General features: G+C 38.0%; 1 protein-coding gene across 1 annotated transcript in view; it reads left to right on the top strand.

The window, feature by feature from the left end:
* MALRD1 (MAM and LDL receptor class A domain containing 1) overlaps positions 1-24,508 on the top strand; it is a 958,969-nt gene that overhangs the window by 781,312 nt on the left and 153,149 nt on the right. The window contains exons 34-35 of the mRNA XM_049881884.1: positions 8,696-8,959; positions 21,376-21,501. Of these exons, the coding sequence (XP_049737841.1) occupies positions 8,696-8,959; positions 21,376-21,501 (390 nt within the window). The remainder of the gene's footprint in view (positions 1-8,695; positions 8,960-21,375; positions 21,502-24,508) is intronic.

Here is a 24,508-nt window from a genome sequence, read left to right as displayed (position 1 = left end):
GCAGGGAGAGCCATCAGGTCAGAAAATAAAGGTGAATATGGACTTCTCAGCATGCAGCTGACATCCTGAAGGAGTAGTGAGAAACCAGCCCTGAATTTGTGGTCAGCAGATCTAAAGATTTAGGTGCCATGTGGACCCCCAAACTTGCCATTGGTGTCTCCCTAATAGGGCAGTCTAAAGGAAGATGTCCTTTTAACTTGTGAGCTCTTGGTGGCTAGTGTCAGAGAGAGACTGTGCTGTAGCAATGACTGGTGATGAGAATGGAGAAGTGGGGATATGGGGACTGGATCAATCTCCACATTTTGCGGATTGGATTCATGCTGGTTCTTACCACGCACCCCTCCTAAAATCTTGTAGAAAATTAAAGGGCAGGTTTATTCTTTTACATTTAAATGAATTGTTTGCAAAAGTTCTTGTTGTAAAATCCCAGGAACTTTCTGAAATAACTGGTAAAAACCCATAGGATCCCTATAAATAAATAATAACTTCATTTATTAAATTATAGATTTGTAATCAAGTACACTGGAAACATTATTTTTAAGTGCTTTACAGTTTCTACTATGCTGATCTACCCGGCCTTTGTTTTTTAGTTTATTAAATCAATATAAATAGTAAATTAGTTAATATGGCCTTTAGTTCATCCACTTTGGTTATCTAACTCCATATTAATTATTAAGGCAACTAAAATTACTAATTAAACCATTAATGTATTATTTAACATGTATTTATTTATTTAAATACGTATTGACCGCATGCCCACTGCCGTTAAGTTTGTTAGGCATTGAGATGTCATTGCATTCCCAAAGGAGGTTAAAATTTCTTCAGCTGTGACTTGGAGTGTCCAAACTGTGAAATCACAGCTTTGGGCAGAAAATGAGTAAAGACCTGTTGAAGGTGCTGTTGTAGTGATGGAATTGCAATTTCTGAATGGCACTAGTATAACTTTGATGTTGGGATTTTCTGTTGGATTCAGAATCACTTTTCTCTAACTTTCACACTAATCTCTTATACTCTACAGCAATATTTTCTAACTTATTTTCTCCTGAACACACATGATGACTGTGGTTCATGTGTTTATCACACTATTTGTACAACACAGCCAAAAGCAGCAGTGGCCTGTGTACAAGTTCTGGGCAATAGCTGCAAATCCACACGGTTTTTCCCTACTCCAGAAAGTATATTTGATGGGATGCAGGCAAGTGAGTATACCTTTATCATTGGTGTAGTATTGTTGATCCTAACACACTTGAGATTCATAGTCGTCCATTTGAAAAACACTCCACTAAAGCATATAAACTGAGGCTTCATAGGAGTCCTTTCCTTCTTCTTGCCCCAAACAGCAGGTATATATACACAACACTCCTGATCATATGTAATCTGAGAAATACTGACTTAGCTTAACCAACCAAAACAAAACAAACGAAAAAATCTCACACACACATACACACACCCTTAAGCTGGAATTATGACGTCAAATAAATCTACACTTTTTTGGAATGTCTTTCTTTCCTCCTTCCCTCTGTCACCATCATCCACATTTGTTCATGCCTGCCTGCGTTCTTTTCTTCCTTTCATTTTTTCATCCTTTCTGTTTTAACTATACTCTTTGGGGTACGAAAGATGACACTGTCAGCTCAGAATGTGTTGCTGAAATTTGCTTTCCTCAAGTTTTGCACAGAGCGTACTACACTCTCCCACAGAGTACATCTCTGTTGTAATGAGTCAAAATGTATATTTCCAAGGTGGCTAACTAGGGTTGGGACTGATCCAGCCCTTTTTTTGTGTGTGCATTTTCTAGCCTTGCACTTCAATTCCATTGGTTTTCAACAACGTGACTAAGTAGTCCACTGGGTACATTAATAAATGAACCAATGTTCTTAACCAATGCACGCTACATTTATCAAGGTATCATGCATTTTAAATGTTAGATCCCTGCATTTTAAAAGGGAATTGGAGAAATTAGAACAGCAACTTCAAGAGAAATTGATCAAACATAAGTTGCAAGGCTAGAATATAAGTTCTAAGAGATGTTGGTGCTGAGGGTGTTCAAGTTCTAAAAAGAGAAAAGTTAATACTGTTCTTTTTTTATGGAGTTATATGAGAAAGATTTTAGGTAACTCTGTGGTTGACATTCAATAAATATACTGAAATTAAAATTTTAGGAAAACTCTCTTAATTGTGGTCACACTTCTCAAAGAAGGTATGCGGCAGAATGCATTCAAGTCACAAGGTAAACATAATACATTATCCAGGAGTATTATTTTTATCTGAACACCTGGAGGAAGACATTTGTTTTAAAAAATGGATATATTATGTAGTAGAATAAAGAGTTTTGCATTTGGATAAAACAAGAGACTTAAAAGAAATGATGAGCTTATGGAGAACTGCTTCTGGCTAAGATCCTACCTAGATTTTCCTTGAGAGTGCAGATTCATATGTCTCTTGCATCAGAAATACTGCAGTGGAAAATTTGAGAAGCAAATAGTTCAGAGAATTTTTAATTTAAAAGAAGATATGTTTCCACTAGGTGCCCTGGTGGCACAGTGGTTAAGCACTCGGCGGCTAACTGAAAAGTCGTCGATTCAAACTCACCAGCTGCTTCTCAGGAGAAAGATGTGGTAGTCTGCTTCCATAAAAATGTAGAGTCTTGGAAACTCTATGGGGCAGTTCTACTCTGTCCTATTGGGTTACTATGAGTCAGAATTGACTTAATGGGCAATAAGTATATTTAATTTAGATAGTGGGATGGAGACTTAGGTCAGTTTCCCTAGGAAACACACTGAGGCAGAGATTCCCATATAGAGAGAAGCTTTATTTGAAATTCTCTAAGGAACAAACTCTATAAGGGAGTGAAGGAAGCAAGAGTGGGCAGAAGGCAAGGTTGAACTGTGATGCAGTTGCAACAGGGGGCACCAGTAAACCCCGTGGGGAACTCAGGATCTTCACTGACCCTTTATAAATGCCCCAAATTGAGGCACGGTGGCTGGCCTGTCATATCCGCAATTCACTAGCCAATGAATGGGACTGTTTCTGGAACGGTGTGTAATCTTGGAGGGTTCTGCATGAGCTGTCATCTGGTAACACTCCCAGCAGCTGGGAGAATGAGCACCTTGATCTTGAAGGAAGAATCCTTCTAATATCCACAGTGGGCAGTACAGCTCACCAGCTTCCTTGAAATGCAGGGCCTAGAAAAAGTGAGTTCAGAGGATCTTTCCATATAAATGATTATGGAATTCACTAATCAATGAATAGGGCTGTGTCAGGAAGCGTGTGTAACTTCTTATGGAATTGCTACCTCCAAATAAAGGAGTTTTAATTTGCATAACTAATATAAGGAAAATATACAAAGGAACACACAAAAAATAAAACATTTTGAATGGTGAGAGCATATGGGTTCTGTGTTTTTCTTGAAATAAAGACAATTACTTCCCTCTAAGGTTTTTCAGAAAAGCTTAGTAAATTACCTAAGTAAGAGGTGTGTTACTAAAGTTGATTCTAGATTTTAATTTTCCTCAGATGCAGAAAGCATATTAAAACTTTTTAATCATTGGTAAGTTCATAAAAATAAAATTTAATGAATATATTACTTTACAAAACAAATTCCTTAGGAGTCCCTGGGTGGTGCAAACAGTTAATTACTCTACAAATAACTGAAAAATTAGCTATTTGAATCCACACAGGGGTGCCTTGGAAGATAGGCCTGGCTATCTGCTTCTGAAATGTCATAGCCTTGAAAACCCTATGGAGCAGTTATACTCTGCCCACCTGGGGATTGCCATGAGTCAGAATTGACTCAACAGCAACTAACAACAACAGTAGTCCTTCCTTAAATGTGAGAGTAATTTAATAAACCACCACTTATCCGTCACTTTGTTATACTGTGGTGGCTTGCATGTTGCTGCGATGCTGGAAATTATGCCACCAATGTATCAAATACCAGCAAGGTCACCCATGGTGGAAAGGTTTCAGCAGAGCTTGCAGACTAAAACAGATGAGGAAGAAGGACCTGGCCATCTACTTCTGAAAAAAATTAGTCAATGAAAACCTTATGAATAGCAGCAGAACATTGTCTGATATTGTAAAAATGGCTTGGATGGTGTCTGACTTCCTCCAATCCCAAAATAAGATCAATAGCCCAAGGCTGATTCCTGTGACGTAGAGGTCAGACATGCCCCCTCTCTCCACCATCTCTGTCAATTCTGACACCAACTATCCCTTCCACAGCAGTCTCCACTGGGTTTGATAATTCATTGCAATGGCCACACAGAATTCATAGACCACACTCACAATTATGGAGTTTATTAGGGAAGTAACAGCTATAATTCAGACTCAAGAACACTCAGGATATAGTTCTTTCATCAGGATAGCCTCTCCCCAGCCGTGCACACACACATTCCTCTCCCTGGCCCTCAGTCTCTGCCCAAAGGCACTTGCTTTTCTCTCTCCATGGGCTGGGAAGCCCACTGTGCCATCTCCTGCTGCCAGGTGTCCACTGCTGGGTCTCTCCTGTTGGTCTCTCCTTCTTTGGTGGTAGTGGGCTCTTCCTCCCTGCTCTGAAATTGGCTCTTTTAAAGCAAAGCTGACCAATCCCCTTGTTGGTGGTGGGCTCCCCCTCTCCACTCTGGAAGTGGCTCTTTTAAGGCAAAAATGACCAATCCCCTTGGTAGGCCACAATTACCCTATCACACACTCACCTGAGTGGGAGTTACAAGCCCATGGCTAGAAAGGCCACACATAAAAGTAATTAATCACACCACGAATATAGTGCCAGAAGATGAGCCTCTCAGGTTGGAAGGCACTCAAAATATGACTGGGGAAGAGTTGCCTCCTCAAAGTAGAGTCAACCTTAATGATTTAGATGGAATAAAGCTTTTGTGACCTTCATTTGCTGATGTGGGATGACTCCAAATGAGAAGAAACAGCTATAAACATCCATTAATAATCAGAACATGAAATGTGGGAAGTATGACTTTAGGAAAATTGGAAGTCATCAAAAATGAAATGGAACACTAATGCTATCCTAGATAGTAGTTAGTTGAAATGGAATATCACACGCAAGTAAAATTTTGCTGAAGATAATTTAAAAATAATTGCAGTGGTACATTGACAGGGAACTGCCAGAAATTCAAGGAGGATTCAGAATAGAATGTGGAATGAGGATATCACTGCTGATGTCAGATGGATCTTGGCTGAAAGCAAAGAATTCCAGAAAGATGTTTACCTGTGATTTATTGACTATGCAAAGGCATTGACTGTGTGGATCATAACAAATTATTGATAACATTGTGAAGAATAGGAATTCTAGAACACTTAGTTGTACTCACGAGGAACCTGTACATAGACCAAGAGGCAGTTGTTTGAACAGAAGGGGATACTGCGTGGTCTAAAGTCAAGAGAAGTGTGTGTCAGAGTTGTATCCTTTCACCATACTTATTCAATCACCATACTATGTTAAGAAGAACGTGGCATCAGGATTAGAAGAAGGTTTATTAACAACCTGTGTTATGTAGATGACATGACCTTGCTTGCTGAAAGCGAAAAGGACTTGAAGCACTTACTGATGAAGATCAAAGACCACAGCCTTCGGTATGGATTACACCTTAACACAGAGGAAACAAAAATCCTCACAACTGGACCAATAAAGCAACATTATGATAAAGAGAGAAAATATTGAACTTTTCAAGGATTTCCTCTTACTTGGATCCACAATAAATGCCCATGGAAGCAGCAGTCATGAAGTCAAACACCATATTGCATTGAGCAAATGTGCCTCAAAAGACCTCCTTAAAGTTTTGAAAAGCAACAATACCACTTTGAGGATTAAGGTATACCTGACCCAAGCCATAATATTTTCAATCACCTCATATACATGGGAAAGCTGGACAATGAATAAAGAACACCAAAGAAGAATTAATGACTTTGAGTCATGTTGTTGGTGAAGAACATTGAATATATCATGCACTGCCGGAAGAACAAACAAGTCTCTTGGAAAAAGTGCAGCCAGAGTGATCCTTAGAAGCAAGGATGGCGAGACTTCATCTCAGGTACTTTGGACATGTTATCAGAAGGGACCAGTCCCTGGAGGAAGACATTATGCATGGTAAAGTAAAGGATCAGTGAAAAAGAGGAAGACCCTTGTTGAGATGGATTGATACAGTGGCTGCAAGAATGCGCTCAAGCATAGCAATGACCGTGAGGATGGTGCAGAACAAGGCAGTGTTTAGTTCTGTCATACGTAAGAGTCACCATGAGTCAGAACCAACTTGACAGCACCTAACAACAGCAACAACAACAATCTAATGAAAATAATTAAGCCAAACTGTTTGACAATGGTTAAATGTCCAAAGAGCTATCTATAAGAGCATAAAATTTAAATCCAATTTACTTTCTAAGTTTAAATTTAGAATGTGTATATCAGAACACTGCAATTATATATGCTGCTTCTTCCCTATGATCTGAGTTAGATTAGACATCACACTAAGGCCTCAGGGCCATGAGCTTACCCTCTTCTTCAATTAAACATGCTAATTTCCATGAACACAGACTGCCTAAGTATCACCATACATTCTTAAAATATTATCATTACCAGGCGAGTTGGCGAAAAAGAAGAATCCTCAAATTTCATTTTAAAAATGAATTTGCAACACCAGAGTTATGTATAAAACAGACTATTCCTATATAACCCATAAATAATAGAAATAGTTTAAAAATCTAAAAACAAATAAAACAAACTATTCCTGATCTTGTCTCCACTGCCATCTGAGTCTATTGTCTCCCTTAATATACTGATAAGGTCATCAACTGCTAGAACAGAGGCTATATGTACTATAAGACCTATTCCACTAATAATGCTCCAGAAATTTAGTGCAATCCTATATACTCATTTAAATCCTTCTCTAACCTCAAGGAACATCAGCTCGTCAGTATTCTTTGCCCATTTTTCTTTTCTTTCTTTTTTTTTTTGTGGTGTCTTTACCTGTTTTGGTATCAGCGCTATGCTGGCTTCATAGAATGAGTTTGGGAGTATTCCATCCTTTTCTATGCTCTGAAATACCTTTAGTAGTAGTGGTGTTAACTCTTCTCTGAAAGTTTGGTAGAATTCTTCAGTAGAGCCAGGGCTTTTTGTTGTTGTTGTTTTGGGGAGTTTTTAAATTACCCTTTCAATCTCTTCTTTTGTTACAGGTTTATGCAGTTGTTCTACCTCTTTGTGTTAGTTTAGGTAGGTTGTGTGTTTCTGGAAATTTGTCCATTTCCTCTAGGTTTTCAAATTTGTTGGAGCACAATTATTCATAGTATTCTGTTATGATTTTCTTTTAATCTCAGTTGGGTCTGTTGTGATATCACCCATCTCATTTCTTATTGGGGTTATTTGCTTCCTCTCCTCTTTTTCTTTTGTCAGTTTGGCCAATGGTTTATCAATCTTATCAATCTTTTCAAAGAACCAGCTTTTGGTCTTGTTAACTCTTTCAATTATTTCTCTATTCTCTATTTCATTTAATTCTGCTCTAATTTTTATTTATTATTTGCTTTCTTCTGGTGCCCAAGGTTTTTTTTTTTTTTTTTTTTTTTTTTTTTGCTGTTCTCTTTATACAAGTTATAGGCTTAATTCTTTGATTTTGGCCCTTTCTTCTTTCTGGATGTGTGCATTTACTGCTATAAGTTGACCTCTGAGCTCTGCTTTTGCTGTGTCCCAAAGGTTTTTGTAGGATGTGTTTTTATTTTCATTTGATTCTGTGAGTTTCTTTATTCCATCTTTAATTCCTTCTATAATCCAATAGTTTTTTAGCAAGGTGTTGTTCAGCTTCCATGCATTTGATTTTTTCCCCTTGCTTTTTCTGTTATTGATTTTTACTTTTATGGCTTTAATGGTCAGAAGAGATGTTTTGTAATATTTCAATGTGCCCATGTTTTAAGTTTGACTTGAAGTTATGGTTGGAATGCTTCTCAAAACCTTTGCTGCATGATAGTTTTGAGTAATATTTTATCAAACTAGCATTTTATCTTTGAACACTTGAAATATGTGAGCCTCAGTAGCATCATCTGTAAAATGAGTTGTTTGGGTTTGAAGCATTATCTTCATGATTCTGTCTACCACAGTAATCTTGGATTTAACTATGATTTTTTGTACACTTTAAATATAGTAGCACATGGCCTTTGTGAAGTAATCAAGAGCCAAGAGCAAAGTGCAGCATGACAAAACCATAGCAAACTTCTACTTCTGTGACTCCACCCTGATCAGGGTCTCAGGAGTCAGATCCTCCAAGTAGAAGCCACTAAGAGACAGTAAGCTGATAGATATACTGTTATAACAATAACTCCCTTAAATTCCAAAATTGTGAGTACAGCTCTCCCAAGTTATTAACTTACTCTGCAAACATATCCATGCTTTCTAGGAAAATCTGAAAATTTTAGACCTATGAAGCAAATTTCCTTCCTTAATTTGAAAATGTCAATTTCATGTCAATAATGCCCTTTTTAAGAATGTTGATTCTGAAATTAAGAAATACAACATCATCTCTAATCACTTTTGCATGTTTTGTAGAGTTCACATTATTCCTACTTGGAAATTAACTTCCTTCAACTGCCAAGATATTTTATGTGTATACAAGAATAACTTCATCCTATGATAGTTCAGTGCTGGTCAGAGAGATAACTCTGCTAATGCCATAACAATTTGACTTGCTCTGTTTTTTAGGCCCTGTCACACCACAGCCATCACCTTGTGAAGCTGATCAATTCTCTTGTGTCTACACACTCCAGTGCGTCCCTCTCACGGGGACATGTAATGGACAGGAAGATTGCGTAGACGGGTCTGATGAAATGGATTGTTCTCTCAGCCCTCCTCCTCAACTCTGTGGTAAAATGGAGTTCCAGTGCTCTGCAAACGAGTGTATCCCGTCCCTCCTGCTGTGTGATGGAGTGCCCGACTGTCACTTTAATGAAGATGAATCCAGCTGCTGTGAGTTATTTTCACTAACTCAGTGTGCCAGGGAAGGAATGCCATTTTGAAATGATAGAGAGAGCTTGACAGATAAAACAAAGTTCTCTATAGTCTTACCACGATCACGTCATCAATAACATACTTTGTTGTTGGTGTTCTATTGTTAAACAAAGTATATAGTCCTTAGTAATTCTGAAAACATTGCTTTTGTAGTCACACTAATCTCTGCTGCATTTACCTGGTTTTCTTTTTCATTTATGTCTGTGTCACTTATATAGGAGATGCCCCTATACATTTGTTATCTTTTTAAACAGATGTTAATGGAAATGGATTGAATAAGTGCCATTATAATTTCTTCCTACCATACATGTTCATGAAGATGGCGCAAGCAAAGATCTGTAGGCAAATACCTATTTTAATGAATGTATGTAGTTAGGATTTGAGCCTGGACAATCACTTAGGTGAATGTCATGTTTTTGAGGGTTCACGGAATAGTCAGTCCTAAGGACATAGGTTTGAATCTCATCCTTACCAGTTACTAACTGTGCAGTCTTGGGAAAGTTATGCAAGTCCTCTTAGTTCCAATTTCATCATCTGTGTAATGATTTCAGTAATACCTATTTTACAGGACTGTGAGGATTAGAGGGAATGCATATTGTATATCCAGCCCTACGTTCAGTATCTCCTATTTTTATCATAACTCATCTAGTCAGAGAAGGAGGAAAAAATGTTAATTGAGAAGAAGTAATTACACTAATCATGGTGGAGTCAAAGCACTACTAACATTTTATTTATTTGATATATCATATCTCATCATACCATATTATTATTGTTTTATATTACACTGTGTTATATTTTTTGGTGAGGACTATGGTGATAGAGTAGTCCTGGTGGCACAGTGGCTAAGAGCTTGGCTGTTCACCAAAAGGACGGCAGTTCGAAGCCACCAGTTACTCCTTGGAAACCCTATGGGGCAGTTCTACTCTGTCCTATAGTGTTGCTATGAGTCAAAATCGACTTGATGGCAATAGGTTTGGGTTTTTTTTTTTTTTTTTCTTAGTGGTGATAGAGCTCCACGAACTGTATATTAATAACTAGACTTTTTTTTTTTTTTTTTAGTAGTACAAAGCAGTTTGGAATGTGACTGTAAGAGAGAAACACTGAGAGAATTACAAGGCTATTTCAGTACCCTGTTTATTGTGGGCATTCAGAATTATGAAAACTATTGGAAAAGGAGTGAAGACTAATGAAGGAAAAAGGAAACAGTCCGTAGGTGTTTAAAGACTTTAGTCTGAAATCAGTTAAGCTCTTTCCCTGCTTTAAGCTTTGAGATTGATTTCCTACCTCACTGTTATTTTCTACACAAATTTTTTTGTGTGTATGTAACAAAGCCAACTTGTCACATCTCATAATACTTTTCAGGGAAAAGTAAACAAATGGAGATGAATGAAGAAGAGAAACCCTGCCAAATTACTTATCCCCATCCCTATCAGAGCTCTAATGCAATTTGACTGATAGAAATCATATTAAGATCAATATAGTCATATGATATTTGACTTCATGTAAGAATGCTGTTTAAAGAAAAGCTTAGGAAAGTGCTATATCTTTATACTTTTTGCCATTATTTGGAAAACTAGAGTTTAACTAGATAGTAACATGTGAAGTTTTGCTCCTAAAAGGAACTAAGTGTACATTAGGAGTAGACTGGAGATGTGAGATAATTGCTAATCCATCTCTAAAACTTAATTGAATTATGAGTCTGTTGGATACATTGTGTGAAAATAGACTAGGGGAAAATGTCATACAAAATTACAGAATAAAAACATGCAATGATCACTATTCACCAAACATTTGAAGGCACATTAGTATTTTTCTAGGCTGTCCTAGGCATTTTGTTAACTCACATTCCCTTATTTATTTATTCATAAACCTTCACTAAGAACCTAATTTATGCCACATTATTATACTGGACATTAATGATGCAAATGGATCTGACACTTTTCCAGCTCAGGTGGTAGATACATTACATACTCCTCAAGGAGGCCAGTGAGCAAAAGTTGGGAATAACATGTGATTAGTTCTATTCAGAGATAAACATACAATGTTAAAGAACACACAGGCTACTCCCTAGCTATAGTGGTAGGAAGTCTGTAAACTTTAATAAGAAAAGTGATTGCAGAGCCAAATTTGGAAAGACAAGAGTAATTAGATAAGTGATGTAGAGACCTACTTGACTTGAATGAAAAATGTTCCAGAAATAGTTGTCTGGATGAAGCGTATTTTGTATTCTTAGAATTTAAGGTGAAAACTGCAGTTATAAGTCTAGAGAAATAAGCAGGAATCAGGTCATAAAGAGTCTTCCCCACCCATTATGCCAGTGCCATCAGCTGTGTTTAAATAGTATATGGAATAGATTGGAGTGACAAAGAGGGAGCAGTTAGAGGGGGTGTTGCTGTTGGAGTATATAGGGATTGATGAGATAATGACATGAGATAAAAATAATTAATAGATTTAAAAGATATTCAGGTGAAAAAGAAGAGAAAGAAATCAAAATGGTGTCCAGGTTTCTGAGTTAGGCAACTGGACAACTAATGTGCCATGTCCTCAATGGGGAAAATAGGAGAACGGGGTCCTAGGGAAGATTATGGCTTCATTTTTAGACATGTCATGTTAGAGTTATCCTTGATACATCCATGTGGAGATGTTTAGAATGTGTTTAGAAGTGGATATCTGGAATGCAAGAGAAAGATAAACCAAGGTATATAAAGATGCATGGCCATCAGCATATTATGATTGAAGCTGTGGATGTAGATGAGATAATATAGAAAAGAAAAAGATAAGGCAGCAGGCAGAATCCTAAGGGACCTTGAAAACACTGAGAAGACATGATTCTGGATGTAGAAGTTCAACCAAAATAACACAGCAACCATCTGAAGTCAAAAGTAGAAAGTCTTAAGGAACAGAGAGTAGTCACATTTTGGAATGTTCTGAAAGATCAGGTAAGATTAGGCCTAAAAAAATATAGATTTGGAATAGCAAAAATGGTTCTTGGCCATCTTGGAAAAAGGACATTCTATAGAATGATAGAACAGAACTCTGAGGTCAGTGTTTTGAAGAGTGAATGGGAAATGGCAACGAGAGAAATCAATTGTAGATAACTCTTTCAAGAAGTTGGCATTTAGAGTGGAAAGTAGGATAAAAAGAGAGGTTTAGTTGTTTTGGAGAGCCTTGAACATGTTTAAATGTTGATAGGAATAAGAATTCTGAGATGTTTACAATTTTAGGCAGGGAAATCAATAACAATTGATATTTTAAAGACTTTTATTACTCCAGAAATAAATTTCCTAGTGATTGGTATATTTAGAACAAACCTGTAATGAGTTAAATATTTAAAATGAATTTATATTTAATATTGTCTTTCTACTAGAAACATTGATTTTTTTATAAATTGAAATGATACTTCTTTAAAAATGTCCCTTATTCCAACTCTGCTAAATGGCTTTTCTCTGTACAAGTTAAAATTTAAAACATATTTCAAAATTTTCTGTTACTTTCAGCTTTAATAGACTTACTGACATTTAAGGAAGGTTTTCTTTTTACAATACTTGTTATCTATACCAATGCTTTGCCAACTGAATTGAGTCTGGCCTATGGCATTTCTTTTATTATTATTTTGAACTATTAATCACTCTTGCATTGTTATCTTTTTTGTTGTTGCTGTATACATTCTAGTACCCCCCTTTTTTTTAAGTTCCTCCCCTGCATGTTCCACTCAAGGTGCTAAGCATAGTATATTACATGTGATAAGAGTTCAATAATATTTATTGGTGTGAACTGATATTATCGCACCCTAGCAAGTTTTGTTCGATGAAGAGTATCACTGCAATTTTTCAGATCCAGTATTTTTAGTTAATAGAAATATATACTCTTAAAAATATCATTTTTAGAACATGGCACTACAGAGAGAAGCACCAGGCCATCCCGCTGCAGCAAAGACCCAAAAAACTAAGTAAAATAGATACAAACATCAATCCTGGAACCCTAAGTGTCAAATGAAGGGATAAAGGAATTGATCAAGCACCAAATGGGATAAGTAACTGACAGAGAACAGAGAATGAGGACAACTACAAAGTGGAGGTCCCCTACTAACTAATGTGACACAGATTCACCACCTTGGACCTCAGCCACCAAAAATGGTGGACAGGGAGTACAGGAAGGCAACTTCACAGAGCTTCCAACAGGAGACAGAGCACCCAGTAACCAGGGAAACACACTTTCCCACCCCCCATCCTTCATCCCTCTATGTGGCCTCCACCACATTCTGATGGACCATGGCAGCTCAGCCAGAGAGTCCCCAGCTCACTGTTGCCCAGGTCTGCCCTACCCCCGCCAGCTGGCTTCTTCGGTGCCATTTTTTTAAATAGTTTATTTGGCTTTCTTTTTGGTTCTTCTCTTTCCTTTCCTTCCTTTCCTTTCCTGCCCAGCTAGCTCTGTATGCTGTCCCCACCCCTTCTTGATGGGCTGTGCCACACCACTTGGCTAGAGAGCCACCAGCACACAGCTTCCCTGGGTCTGCACCACCCCACCAGTAGATTCCTTCGGTGCCATTTTTTTTTTCTTTTCTTCTCTGTATTTCCTCTCTTCCTTCCTTTCCTTTCCCCCACTCAGCTAGCCCTGTATGCTGTCCACACCCCTTCTTGACAGGCTGTGCCACACCACTTAGCTAGAGAGCCACTGGCACATGGCATCCCTGCATCCAAGCCAACACATTGACAGGCTTCCTCAGTGCCATTTTTTGTTTGTTTCTTCTCTCTCTCTCCCTCCCTTCCTTTCCTTTCTTCTGCCCAGCTAGCCTCATGTGCCATCCCCACCCCTTTTTGACGGGCTATGCCACTCCATTTGGCTAGAGACCCATCAGCACACGGCATCCCTGGGTCTGCTCCACCCCCACCAACAGGCTCCTTCAGTGCCATTTTTTTATCTTCTCAGTTTTCTTCTCTCTCGGCCTTTCTTCCATTCCTTTCTCTCACCCACCTAGCCCCATGCCCCACCCCCCTTCTCAATGGGCTGTGCTGTACCACTAGGCTAGAAAGCCTCTGGCACATGGCCTTCCTGGGTCTGCACCACCCCCACAGGCCAGCTCTTTCAATGCCATATTTTTTATTTTTCTTTATCTTTCCCCTTCTCCCTTTTTCTTCTCCCTCTCACCTAGGCCCCACACTGCTCTGCACCTTCCTGATGGGCTATGCCACACTGCCTGGTGAGAGAGATGTCAGCTCACCACTACCCCAATTCTGCCCCCACAACCAACATATGGCTCCCTCAGCACCATATTTATTTTTGTTACTGTTGTGGGTTTTTTTTTTTTTTTTTTTTTTAGCCAGATACCAAACCTAGGTAACAAACTCTCAAGGGTAAAACAAACTAAAATATTTACAAAAGGGAACCAAAGAGGTTAATATGTAAAAGATAACAACATCAGAACAATAAAAGAGGGAATAAACAGTATATGTATAAAACTTTCAAATGGAGAGGAAGTCAAGGTGCTATCAAGTAATATAAGACTAGCTCAAACTTAGGAAGATAGGGGTAAATTTCAAGGTAAACACAAAAAAGTTCACAAACCCACTTATCAACATAAAGAAGAAGAATAAAGTCTTGGTAAACACAAAGTACACAAAAATGAAAGAAATTAAAAAACAAATCCGCAAACAAAAGGAGTTCAGCAAATGAGAATAAGAGAACCAAAGACAACATTAGCACCATAAAAAAAAAAGCACTACAAAATGACGGCAATAAACTTAAACCTATCTATAATCACAGTGAACATAAATGGTTTAAATGCACCCATAAGAGACAGAGAGTGACAGAATGGATTCTTTTTTAAAAAAAGACCCTCTAATATGCTGTCTACAAGAGACACACCTTAGGAGCAAAGACATAACTGTATTAAAAATCAAAGGATGGGAAAAAATATATCAAGCAAATGGTAACCAAAAAAGAGCAGTGGTGGCAATGCAAATCTCAGACAAGATAGACTTGAAAATAAAATCCACCACAAAAGACAAGGAAGGATATTATATAATGTTAAAAGGGACACTCCACCATGAGGACATAACCATAATAAATATCTACACATCCAGTGACAGGGCTCCAATATGTATGAAACAAACTCTAACAGCACTGAAAAGAGAAATCAGCAGTCTCACAATAATAACAGGAGATTTCAACATACCACTCTCAGTAAAGGACAGAATATCTAGAAAGAAACTCAGCAAAGACATAGGAGGTCTAAAGGCCATGATCAACTGGCTTGACCTCATGGACGTATACAGAACACTGTACCCAACAGCCGCAAAGCACACATCCTTTTCCAATGCACATGTAATGTTCTCCAGAATAGACTACATCTTAGACCACAAAACAACCTTCAACAAAATCCAAAACACTGAGATAATGCAAAGCATCTTCTCTGATCACAATGCCATAAGAATAGAAAATAATAACAGGAAGAGCAAGGGAAAAAATTAATTACATGGAAACTGAATAGCACCTTGCTTAAAAACCACAGGGTAATAGAAAAAAATCAAAGATGGAATCAAAAAAATCCTAGAATCAAACAAGAATGAAAACACATCATATCAAAACTTTGGGACACAGCAAAGGCAGTGCTCAGAGGTCAACTTACAGCAATAGATGCATACAGCAAAAAAGAAGACAGGGACAAAATCAAAACATTAGCTACACAACTCAAACAAAAAGAAAGAGAACAGCAAAAGAAGCCCACAGCCACCAGAAGAAAGGAAATAATAAAGATCAGAGCAGAAATAAATGAACTAGAGAATAGAAAAACAATAGAATCAACAAAACCAAAACCTGGTTCTTTGAAAGGATCAACACTGGCCAAACTGACAAAAGAAAAACAGGAGAAGATCCAAATAACTCAAATAAGAAATGAAATGGGGGACATTACAACAGACCCAACTGAAATAAAAGTGATCATAACAGAGTACTATGAAAAACTATACTCCAACAAATTTGAAAACCTAGAGGAAATGGACAAATTTCAAGAAATGCACTACCTACCTAAACTAAAACCAAGGCTGAAAATCTGAACAGACCCATAACAAAAGAAGAGATTGAAGAGGTAATAAAAAAAAAACTCCCCAAAAAAGTAAATGCCTGACCCAGATGGCTTCACTGGAGAATTCTACCAAATATTAAGAGAAGGCTTACATCAGTACTACTCAAGCTATTTCAGAGCCCAGAAAAAGAAAGAATATTTCAAAATTCATTGTATGAAACCAGCATAACCTTGATACTAAAACCAGGCAATGATATCACAAAAAAGGAAAATTACAGACCAGTGTCTCTCATGAATATAGATGCAAATATTCTCAATAAAATTCTAGCCAATGGAATTCAGCATCATATAAAAATAATAATAATAATACACTACAACCAAGTGGGATTCATACCAGGTATGCAAAGATGGTTCAACATTAGAAAATCAATCAACTTAATCCACCACATAAATAAAAGAATCCCATGATTTTCAATAGATGCAGAAAAGGCATTCAGCAAAGACCAGCACCTATTCCTGATAAAAACTCTCAATAAAATAAGTGTAGAAGTGAAATTCCTCAATGTAATAAAGGGCATCTATACAAAGCCAACAGCCAACATAATTTTCATCAGAGAGAAGCTGAAAACCTTTCCCCTGAGAAAATGAACAAGACAAGGATGCTCTTTATCACCACTTGTGTTTAAGATTATGCTGGAATTCCTAGCTAGAGCAATAAGGCAAGAAAAAGAAGTAAAGGATATCCAAGTTGGTAATGAAGAAGTAAAACAGCCCCTATTTGTGGATGATATGATACTATACACAGAAAACCCAAAAGACTCCATGAGAAAACTACTGGAACTAATAGAAAGATTCAGTAGAGTAAGAGGATACAAGGTAAACACAAAAATCAGTTGGATTCCTATATACCAATAAAGACAACCATGGAAAGGAAATCAAGGAAAGCAACATCATTTATCATATCCCCTAAAAAACTAAAATATTTAGGAATAAATCTAATCAGGGACTTAAAAGACCGATACAAAGCAAACTACAAAACACTAATTCGAGAAAACAAAAGAGACCTACATAAATAGAAAAACACCCTACTCATGAATAGGTAGACTCAACATTGTGAAAACGTGAATTCTACCCAAAGCAGTCTACAGATATAATGCAATCCCTATTCAGATACCAACAGCATTCTTTAACGAAGTGGAAAAACCCAACGTTAACTTTATATGGAAAGGAAAGAGGCCCTGGATAAGTAGAGCACTACTGAGAAGAAGAATACACTCGGAGGACTTGCAGTACCTGACCTCAGACCCTACTATACAACTACAGTAGTCAAAATAGCCTGGTACTGGTAGGAGGACAGACACATTTACCAATGGAACGGAATCAAGAACCCAGATGTAAATCAATCCATCTGTGGTCATCTGATCTACGGCAAAGGCCCAAAGTCCATTAAATGGGGAAAAGAGTCTTTTCAACAAATGGTGCTGGCAAAACTGAATGTCCATCTGCAAAAAAAAAAAAAAAAGAAAATGAAACAGGACCCATACCTCCCACCATACACAAAAACTAATTCAAAATGGATCAAAACTTAAATATAAAACTAAAAACAATAAAGATCATAGGGAAAAAATAGGGTCAATGCTAGAGGCCCTAATACATGGCATAAATAGGATATAACCATAACTAGCAGTATACAAACACCAGAAGATAAGCTAGATAACTGGGATCTTTTAAAAATTAAACACTTAGGCTCATCAAAAGACTTCAACAAAAAAGTAAAAAGGGAACCTACAAAGTGGAAAAAAAGTTTTGGCTCTGACAAGTCCAATAAATGTCTAATCTCAAAAATCTACAGCGAAATCCAACACCTTTACAACAACAAAATAAAAAACAAATAATTCATTAAAAAAATGGTCAAAGTATATGGACAGATACTTCAACAAAGATATTCAAGTGGGTAACAGACAAATGAGGAAATGCTTGTACTCACTAGCCATTGGAGAAATCGAATCTAAACTACAATGAGATACCATCTCACCCTGACATTACTGGCACAAATCACCTTGACATTACTGGCACAAATCAAAAAAACAACAGAAAATAACAAATGTTGGAGAGGCTGTGGAGAGATTGGAACTCTTACACACTGCTGATGGAAATGCAAAATGCGATATGGCACTTCCTTAAAAAGCTAGAAATACCGTACAATCTGGTAATCTCACTCCTAGAATCTGGAGAAATAAAAGCTGTCACACAAATAGCCATATGCACACCCATGTTCATTGCAGCATTATTCACAATAGCAAAAAGATGGAAACAACCTAAGTTCCCATCAACAGATGAATGGATAAACAAACTATGGTACATACACACAATAAAATACTAAACAACTATAAGGAACATCGCTGAATCTGCAAAACATCTCGTAACATGGATGAACCTGGAAGGCATTATGCTGAGGGAAATAAGTCAATCACAAAAGGACAAATACTGTACGAAACCACTATTATAAACACTCATGAAAAGGTTTACACACAGAAAGAAACAATCTTTGATGGTTAGGAGGGGAGTGGAGGGGTGGGAAGGGAAAAACACTAACTAGACAACAGGTAAGTGGTAACTTTGGTGAAGGTTAAGACAGTACACAATACTGGGAAAATCATCACAACTTGACCAAGGTAAGGTCATAGAAGCTTCATAGACACATCTAAACTCCCTAAGGGACCAAATTACTGAGCTGAGAGCTGGGGACCATGATCTTGGGGGACATCTAGCTCAACTGGCATAACATTGTTTATAAAGAAAATGTTCTACATCCTACTTTGTTGAGTAGCATCTGGGGTCTTAAAATCTTGTGAGTGACCATGTAAGATACTCCACTGGTCCTAACCCATCTGGAGCTAATGGGAATGAAGAAAAGCAAAGACACAATGGAAAGATTAGCCCAAAGGACTAAAGGACCACAACTACCACAGCCTCCACCAGACTGAGTCCAGCAAAACTAGATGGCCTGGCTACCACCAAAAACTGCTCTGACAGGCATCACAGTAGAGGGTCCTGGACAGACCTGGAGAAAAATGCAGAACAAAATTCTAAGTAAAAAAACGACCAGACTTTCTGGTCTGACAGAGACTGGAGAAACCCTGATAGTATGGCCCCTGGCCACCCTTTTAGCTCAGTACTGAAGTCATTCCTGAGGTTCACCCTTCAGGCAAAGATTAGAGAGGCCCATGCAACGAATTGAGACTAAATGGGGACACCAGCCCAGGGGCAAGGGTGAGAAGGCAGGAGGGGACAGGAAAGCTGGTAATGGGGAATCCAAGGTCAAGAAGGGAGGAGTGTTAGCGTGTCGTGGGGTTGGCAAACAATATCACAAAACAATATATGTCTTAATTGTTTAATGAGAAGCTAATTTGCTCTGTAAACCTTCATCTAGAGCACAATAAAAAAAGAAAATATTATTTTTTATGTCTCACTTTAAAATATATTTTGACAGGCAGTTCTCAAACTAAATTGTGTCAGTAACCTATGATACCTCAAATATAGAATTCCTTCTAACCTGTAAATATATTTGAAGAAAAGAATAATTTGTGATGTAACTGGAAAAATCTACACATGTATGGAAATATTTATCCCTGAGTCTTCTAAATTATCAATTTATTCTGAAAAGGTTGAGATCTAATTGTCTTTAGTCTAGTACAAGTGATTGCCCAGATTAATCATATTAATCCTTTTCAAAATTTTAGCAGCAGGATCAAGGTAAAATGTTCAAATAAGATATTGTATACAACACCATTAAATGAATTAGATAAAAGCAGAGCTGTTCTTGTTGAATCTGGGTTGAGTGCCGGAAGGTGCTGACCGTCTACTACTGCCTTTGACATGCTTCTGCCAAACCCTAGAACTCAGAGGTAAAGTTAGGGGAAAAACGCCAATCAATATCATTATTATTCAGTGCTTTTGAAATCTGTCCAGACTTCCAGACAAGGTAGTGCAGTGGGTTCATACTTTGACGTATTCTCTCTGCTCTAAAATAACAGTGATAGGTAGAATAGTTACCGCATAAAAAAGCTAAGAGACAAGACAAACATCTGCAGGGACCAAAATCAGAGCAGAGATCAAGTCAAAAGCAGCAGGCCTCCAGGGCCTGAAGCAAGCACAAACTTCACATCCTAAAGCAAAGAGGAGAACAGAGACTAAACGTGCTTCAAACACAATGGTGGCCTGGAACAAGGGCTTCTGGTGAGGTCCTTACTCATAAAAGTCTAAAACACGCTATTGTTTTAGACAAAGCTGTGATCCTGAAGTGACTAGAGAATGGAGGGAGGAACACAAATACAGGGTTTTATGATTAGTAATTGAGCTTCACAATGGATAAAGCTGATATAATTGAATTAATCAATAGCAGCATCCAAGGGTGGCCCAGGGAGTGTACAATCAGCTGCTAACCTAAAGGTTGGCAGTTCAAACCCACCCAGAAGCACCAAGAAGAAAGATCTGGCAATCTGATTCTACAAAAATTACAGCCAAGAAAACCCTATGGAGCAGTTCTACTCTGCAACACATGAGGTTGCCATGAGTTGGAATCGACTCAACGGCAATGGGTTTGGTTTTGGTTTTCTAGCATGCAAGTAAGGTAGAGTTCTTTGCAAGATAAGATTGGTATTGGACAGTTGTCAGTGCTTCTGATGGGAGTATATAAAGACATTTTCTTGAAAACATTAAACAGTCAGTCTTATGAGTAACAGCATCCCTATTTTATTAATATGCTAGTCCCTTGAAGCCAGGCTAAACCCTGTTTGTGGCCCCCAAAAGGAAGCTGGGATTACTAATATACCTACATCATGGGTTACCACAATGTCATAGTACGTTGAGCTGCAGTGATCACATCATCACCTGACATGACAGATAACCAATGACTTCCCATGACCTATCTGTACCCCAGTTGGAAATTGATGAACATTCAAATTATTTGTGTTTCCCATCCATTCAATTGTACATAAGGTGAGAAAGATTAAGGAAGCTACAGAAGCACAGAGAGATCTGCCTTGAAGTAAAAGCTGGCCCCTAGCCTAAAATCAATTCAGACTTCATAGGACATACAATGCATAGTAGTCCATGTATAATACTATGTAATACACATTTGGGAAACGATTCTATTGGCAAACTTCTCTGAAGAAATTTTCAGCTTATTGTAACACTTCCATTAAGTTGACATTTTCTTCAGAAAGAACAGTTTTTTTAAGCATAAGACTAGAATAAATGAAGAATAATACAATAAACTGTATTATTTCATTTTAGAAGTTCACTTAAAAAAAGACATGATTTTAACCGTGATCATTAATTCTTTCAGCCAATGAGAGCTGTACTAATGGAGCTCTGACATGCACCTCCTCTAACAGCTGTATTCCAGCTCAGCAGCGCTGTGATGGTTTTACCAACTGCCATGATTTCCAACTTGATGAGTCCAGCTGCTCAGGTACTCCATTTCCATGCAAGTGTTATTTGCAATATAAACCAGTAGCTTAACCTGTAGGCAATAAAACATTAAAAGTTGAAGTTCTAAATAATAGCAAGGACTGCCCACAAAATAATTGAGTTTCTGTTACTGGTTTGGGGGCAGGAAGAATGCTGATATTTGTTGCTACATTTTTAAAAATATATAAATATATAATATAATATAATATAATATAATATAATATAATATAATATAATATAATATAATATAATATAATATAATATAATATAATATAATATAATATAATATAATATAATATAATATAATATAATATAATATAATATAATATAATATAATATAATATAATATAATATAATATAATATAATATAATATAATGGACTCATGGGTTTATTCTTCATAAATGTTTAGTAAATAAAGAAAAAATTCAAGCACTATCTGCAAGTGTTTAATAATCTGTACAAATTATTGGGTTCTATAGTAACCCCTATACAATCTGTTATTAATGTACAAAATTGTAGCCTTATTTTTCCCATGGCTTCATAACAGCTTCCTTATTTGCATGATCTAGTTCTGTATTTAAAACTTGATTTATTAAACTTTAGATTGACTTTTGAACATTTTTCTTTCATCTCCCCCTGGAACATTTATGTAGGATAAGAGCTGATAATGTATACTTGAAATTATACTTTTATCAAATCTGCTTTATAATTCTAGAATTCATTGAAGTCCATTGTAACATCTCTCCAGAGTAATTAAATTTTTATTATTTTATACGGAAGATAAATGGAATAATAGTTAAGGGCACTGTAATTCTGTCACAACTAAAAGTTAATATAAATTAGTGATATAATATACATTGTCATATTTTCTAAATAAATTGGAGATACTTTTACATCGATAACCTGCTGCCATTGAGTCAATTCTGACATATAGTGACCATGTAAGACAGAGTAAAACTTCCCCACAGGGTTTCCAAGGCTGTAATCTTTATGGAAGCAGACTGCCATGTCTTTCTCCCATGGATGGGCAGGTGAGTTCAAACCACCCACCTTTTGGTTAGCAGCTGAGCGCTTAACCACTGAGCAACCAGGGCTCCGTTCCACCTCAGTATTAAGTAAGAATATACATTGTGTATCTTTCAAGTGAGAAGAACATTATGAAAAAAGCATGATAATTAAAATCATAGTGCAAAAATATTAATTTTTTTGACTGCTGGAAATGACTGATCACACAGCCCTGAATTCTATAAGTAAAAAAGTGAGCTGACCTGGCCCCATAAAATATGAAGAGATACTCATTTCTCAAAGAGTATTCTTTCCAGAGAAAAAGAAAAATATTAAAATAAAGAGAATAAATGAGATCATTCTGTTCTTTTCTAGCTTTGCAACTATTAAAACACAGTGCTTAGGACCAACACCCTAATTTATTTAAACACAGGTGAGTTTTTTTCAGGATGGTCCTGTATGAGAACAAATATACTATAGCCACCTATGATTAATTACCTGCTTTGATGTTGTCCACCTTTAAAGCAGGGTCAGAAAGGCAGAAGGTCTCCCATTTGTGAGGAGTGACAGGCAATCTATAGGTAATAATATAAAACACATTTTTGTGGTCCCATTTATTTCAGTCACTCACCAGTCATTTACATTTCACTTAAAAACGTAGGAAATATTGACACAGCTATTGGGTTAGAGTAAAACAAAGAACTAAGACATGATTTTCAGAAATAAAATCTGTATCATACTATATTTTCTCTATTTCCATTTTTATATGCTTTTTGGATTGTCAATCAAGTATGATGAAATCCAGCGCTTCTATTCTTAGGAATGTCTTTAAGGGAGGAGGGGGCCAAGATGGCTGACTAGGTAGTTGCTACTTGGATCCCTCTTGCAACAAAGACTAGGAAAAACAAGTGAATCGATCACATACATGACAATCTACGAACCCTGACCAACAAACACAGATTTAAAGAGTTGACCTGAGTGACAGAGACCGAGAACGAACAACTACGGGGAAGCAGCGACTGTTTTCGGAGCCTGGAGCCAGCGTCCCAGTCAGGAAACCTTGGCGCCGGGATTTGGACTGGGTGCAGGGGAGCTGAGCACAGCATCCTGTGATGGCGCAAACACGGGGCGCAGCCCTACCCACCTGAACTGACCTCGGGAGGGGGCCCAGCCAGTCTGCACGGGGAGCGCGGAGACGCGGCTGGTGGGAGGAGAAGTCGCTGGGAGGCAGTGACTGGTTTTGGAGCTGGGAGTGCAGCTTCCCAGCGGGGGAATCTTGGCATGGGGCTTTGGACTGGGCACAGGGGAGCTGAGCAGGACATCCTGTGATGGTGCAAACACGGGGCACAGCCCCAGCCCCCCGAACTGACCTCGGGGGAAGCCCAGCCAGTGCACACAGGCGGCGCAGCCATGCAGCTGACACGAGGAGAAGTCACCAGGAGGCAGCGACTGTTTTTGGAGCTGGGAGTGCAGCGTTCCAGCCGGGGAACCTTGATGCTGGGCTTTGGGCTGGGAGCGGAGGAACTAACCGTGGCTTCTGAGACAGCGCAAGCACGGGATGCGAGCCTGACCCTCAGGGGCAATCTCTACCCAGCCAGCGCACACAGGCGACGCGCCCCTCGGGAATCTCAGATAAAACAGTCATCCCAAGCAGGATAAGTAACTTTGTCTATATTCCAGGGTGCTACTCTCTCCTGTTTTTCTGAACCCTCCCCTCCCCTCCCCAGGCGGCTTCATTAACATTGGAATTTCCTGAGCCAGAGGGAGAACTGCTCCGCGGCTTTTCTTTTCCTTTTTTTTCTTTTTTGATCTTTTCCTAACCCATTCTTCTGGCCTGAGAGAAGCAACCACAAAAAACCCAGGGACCAAAAATCCTTCCCTAATTCGACTGAAAACACAGAACCAGCTCCAGCCAAGCATATGTGATCCACAGTCTTGGGCTTTTATCCCTACAGGGAACAAGGTGGCTATTACAGTGCAAAGGCATTTCTGATAGGGATCT

This window comes from Elephas maximus, chromosome 4, assembly GCF_024166365.1.
Source record: "Elephas maximus indicus isolate mEleMax1 chromosome 4, mEleMax1 primary haplotype, whole genome shotgun sequence".
NCBI lineage: Eukaryota > Metazoa > Chordata > Mammalia > Proboscidea > Elephantidae > Elephas > Elephas maximus.
Note: the sequence above shows the minus strand (reverse complement) of the source record. Positions and strands in the feature narration are given on the sequence as shown.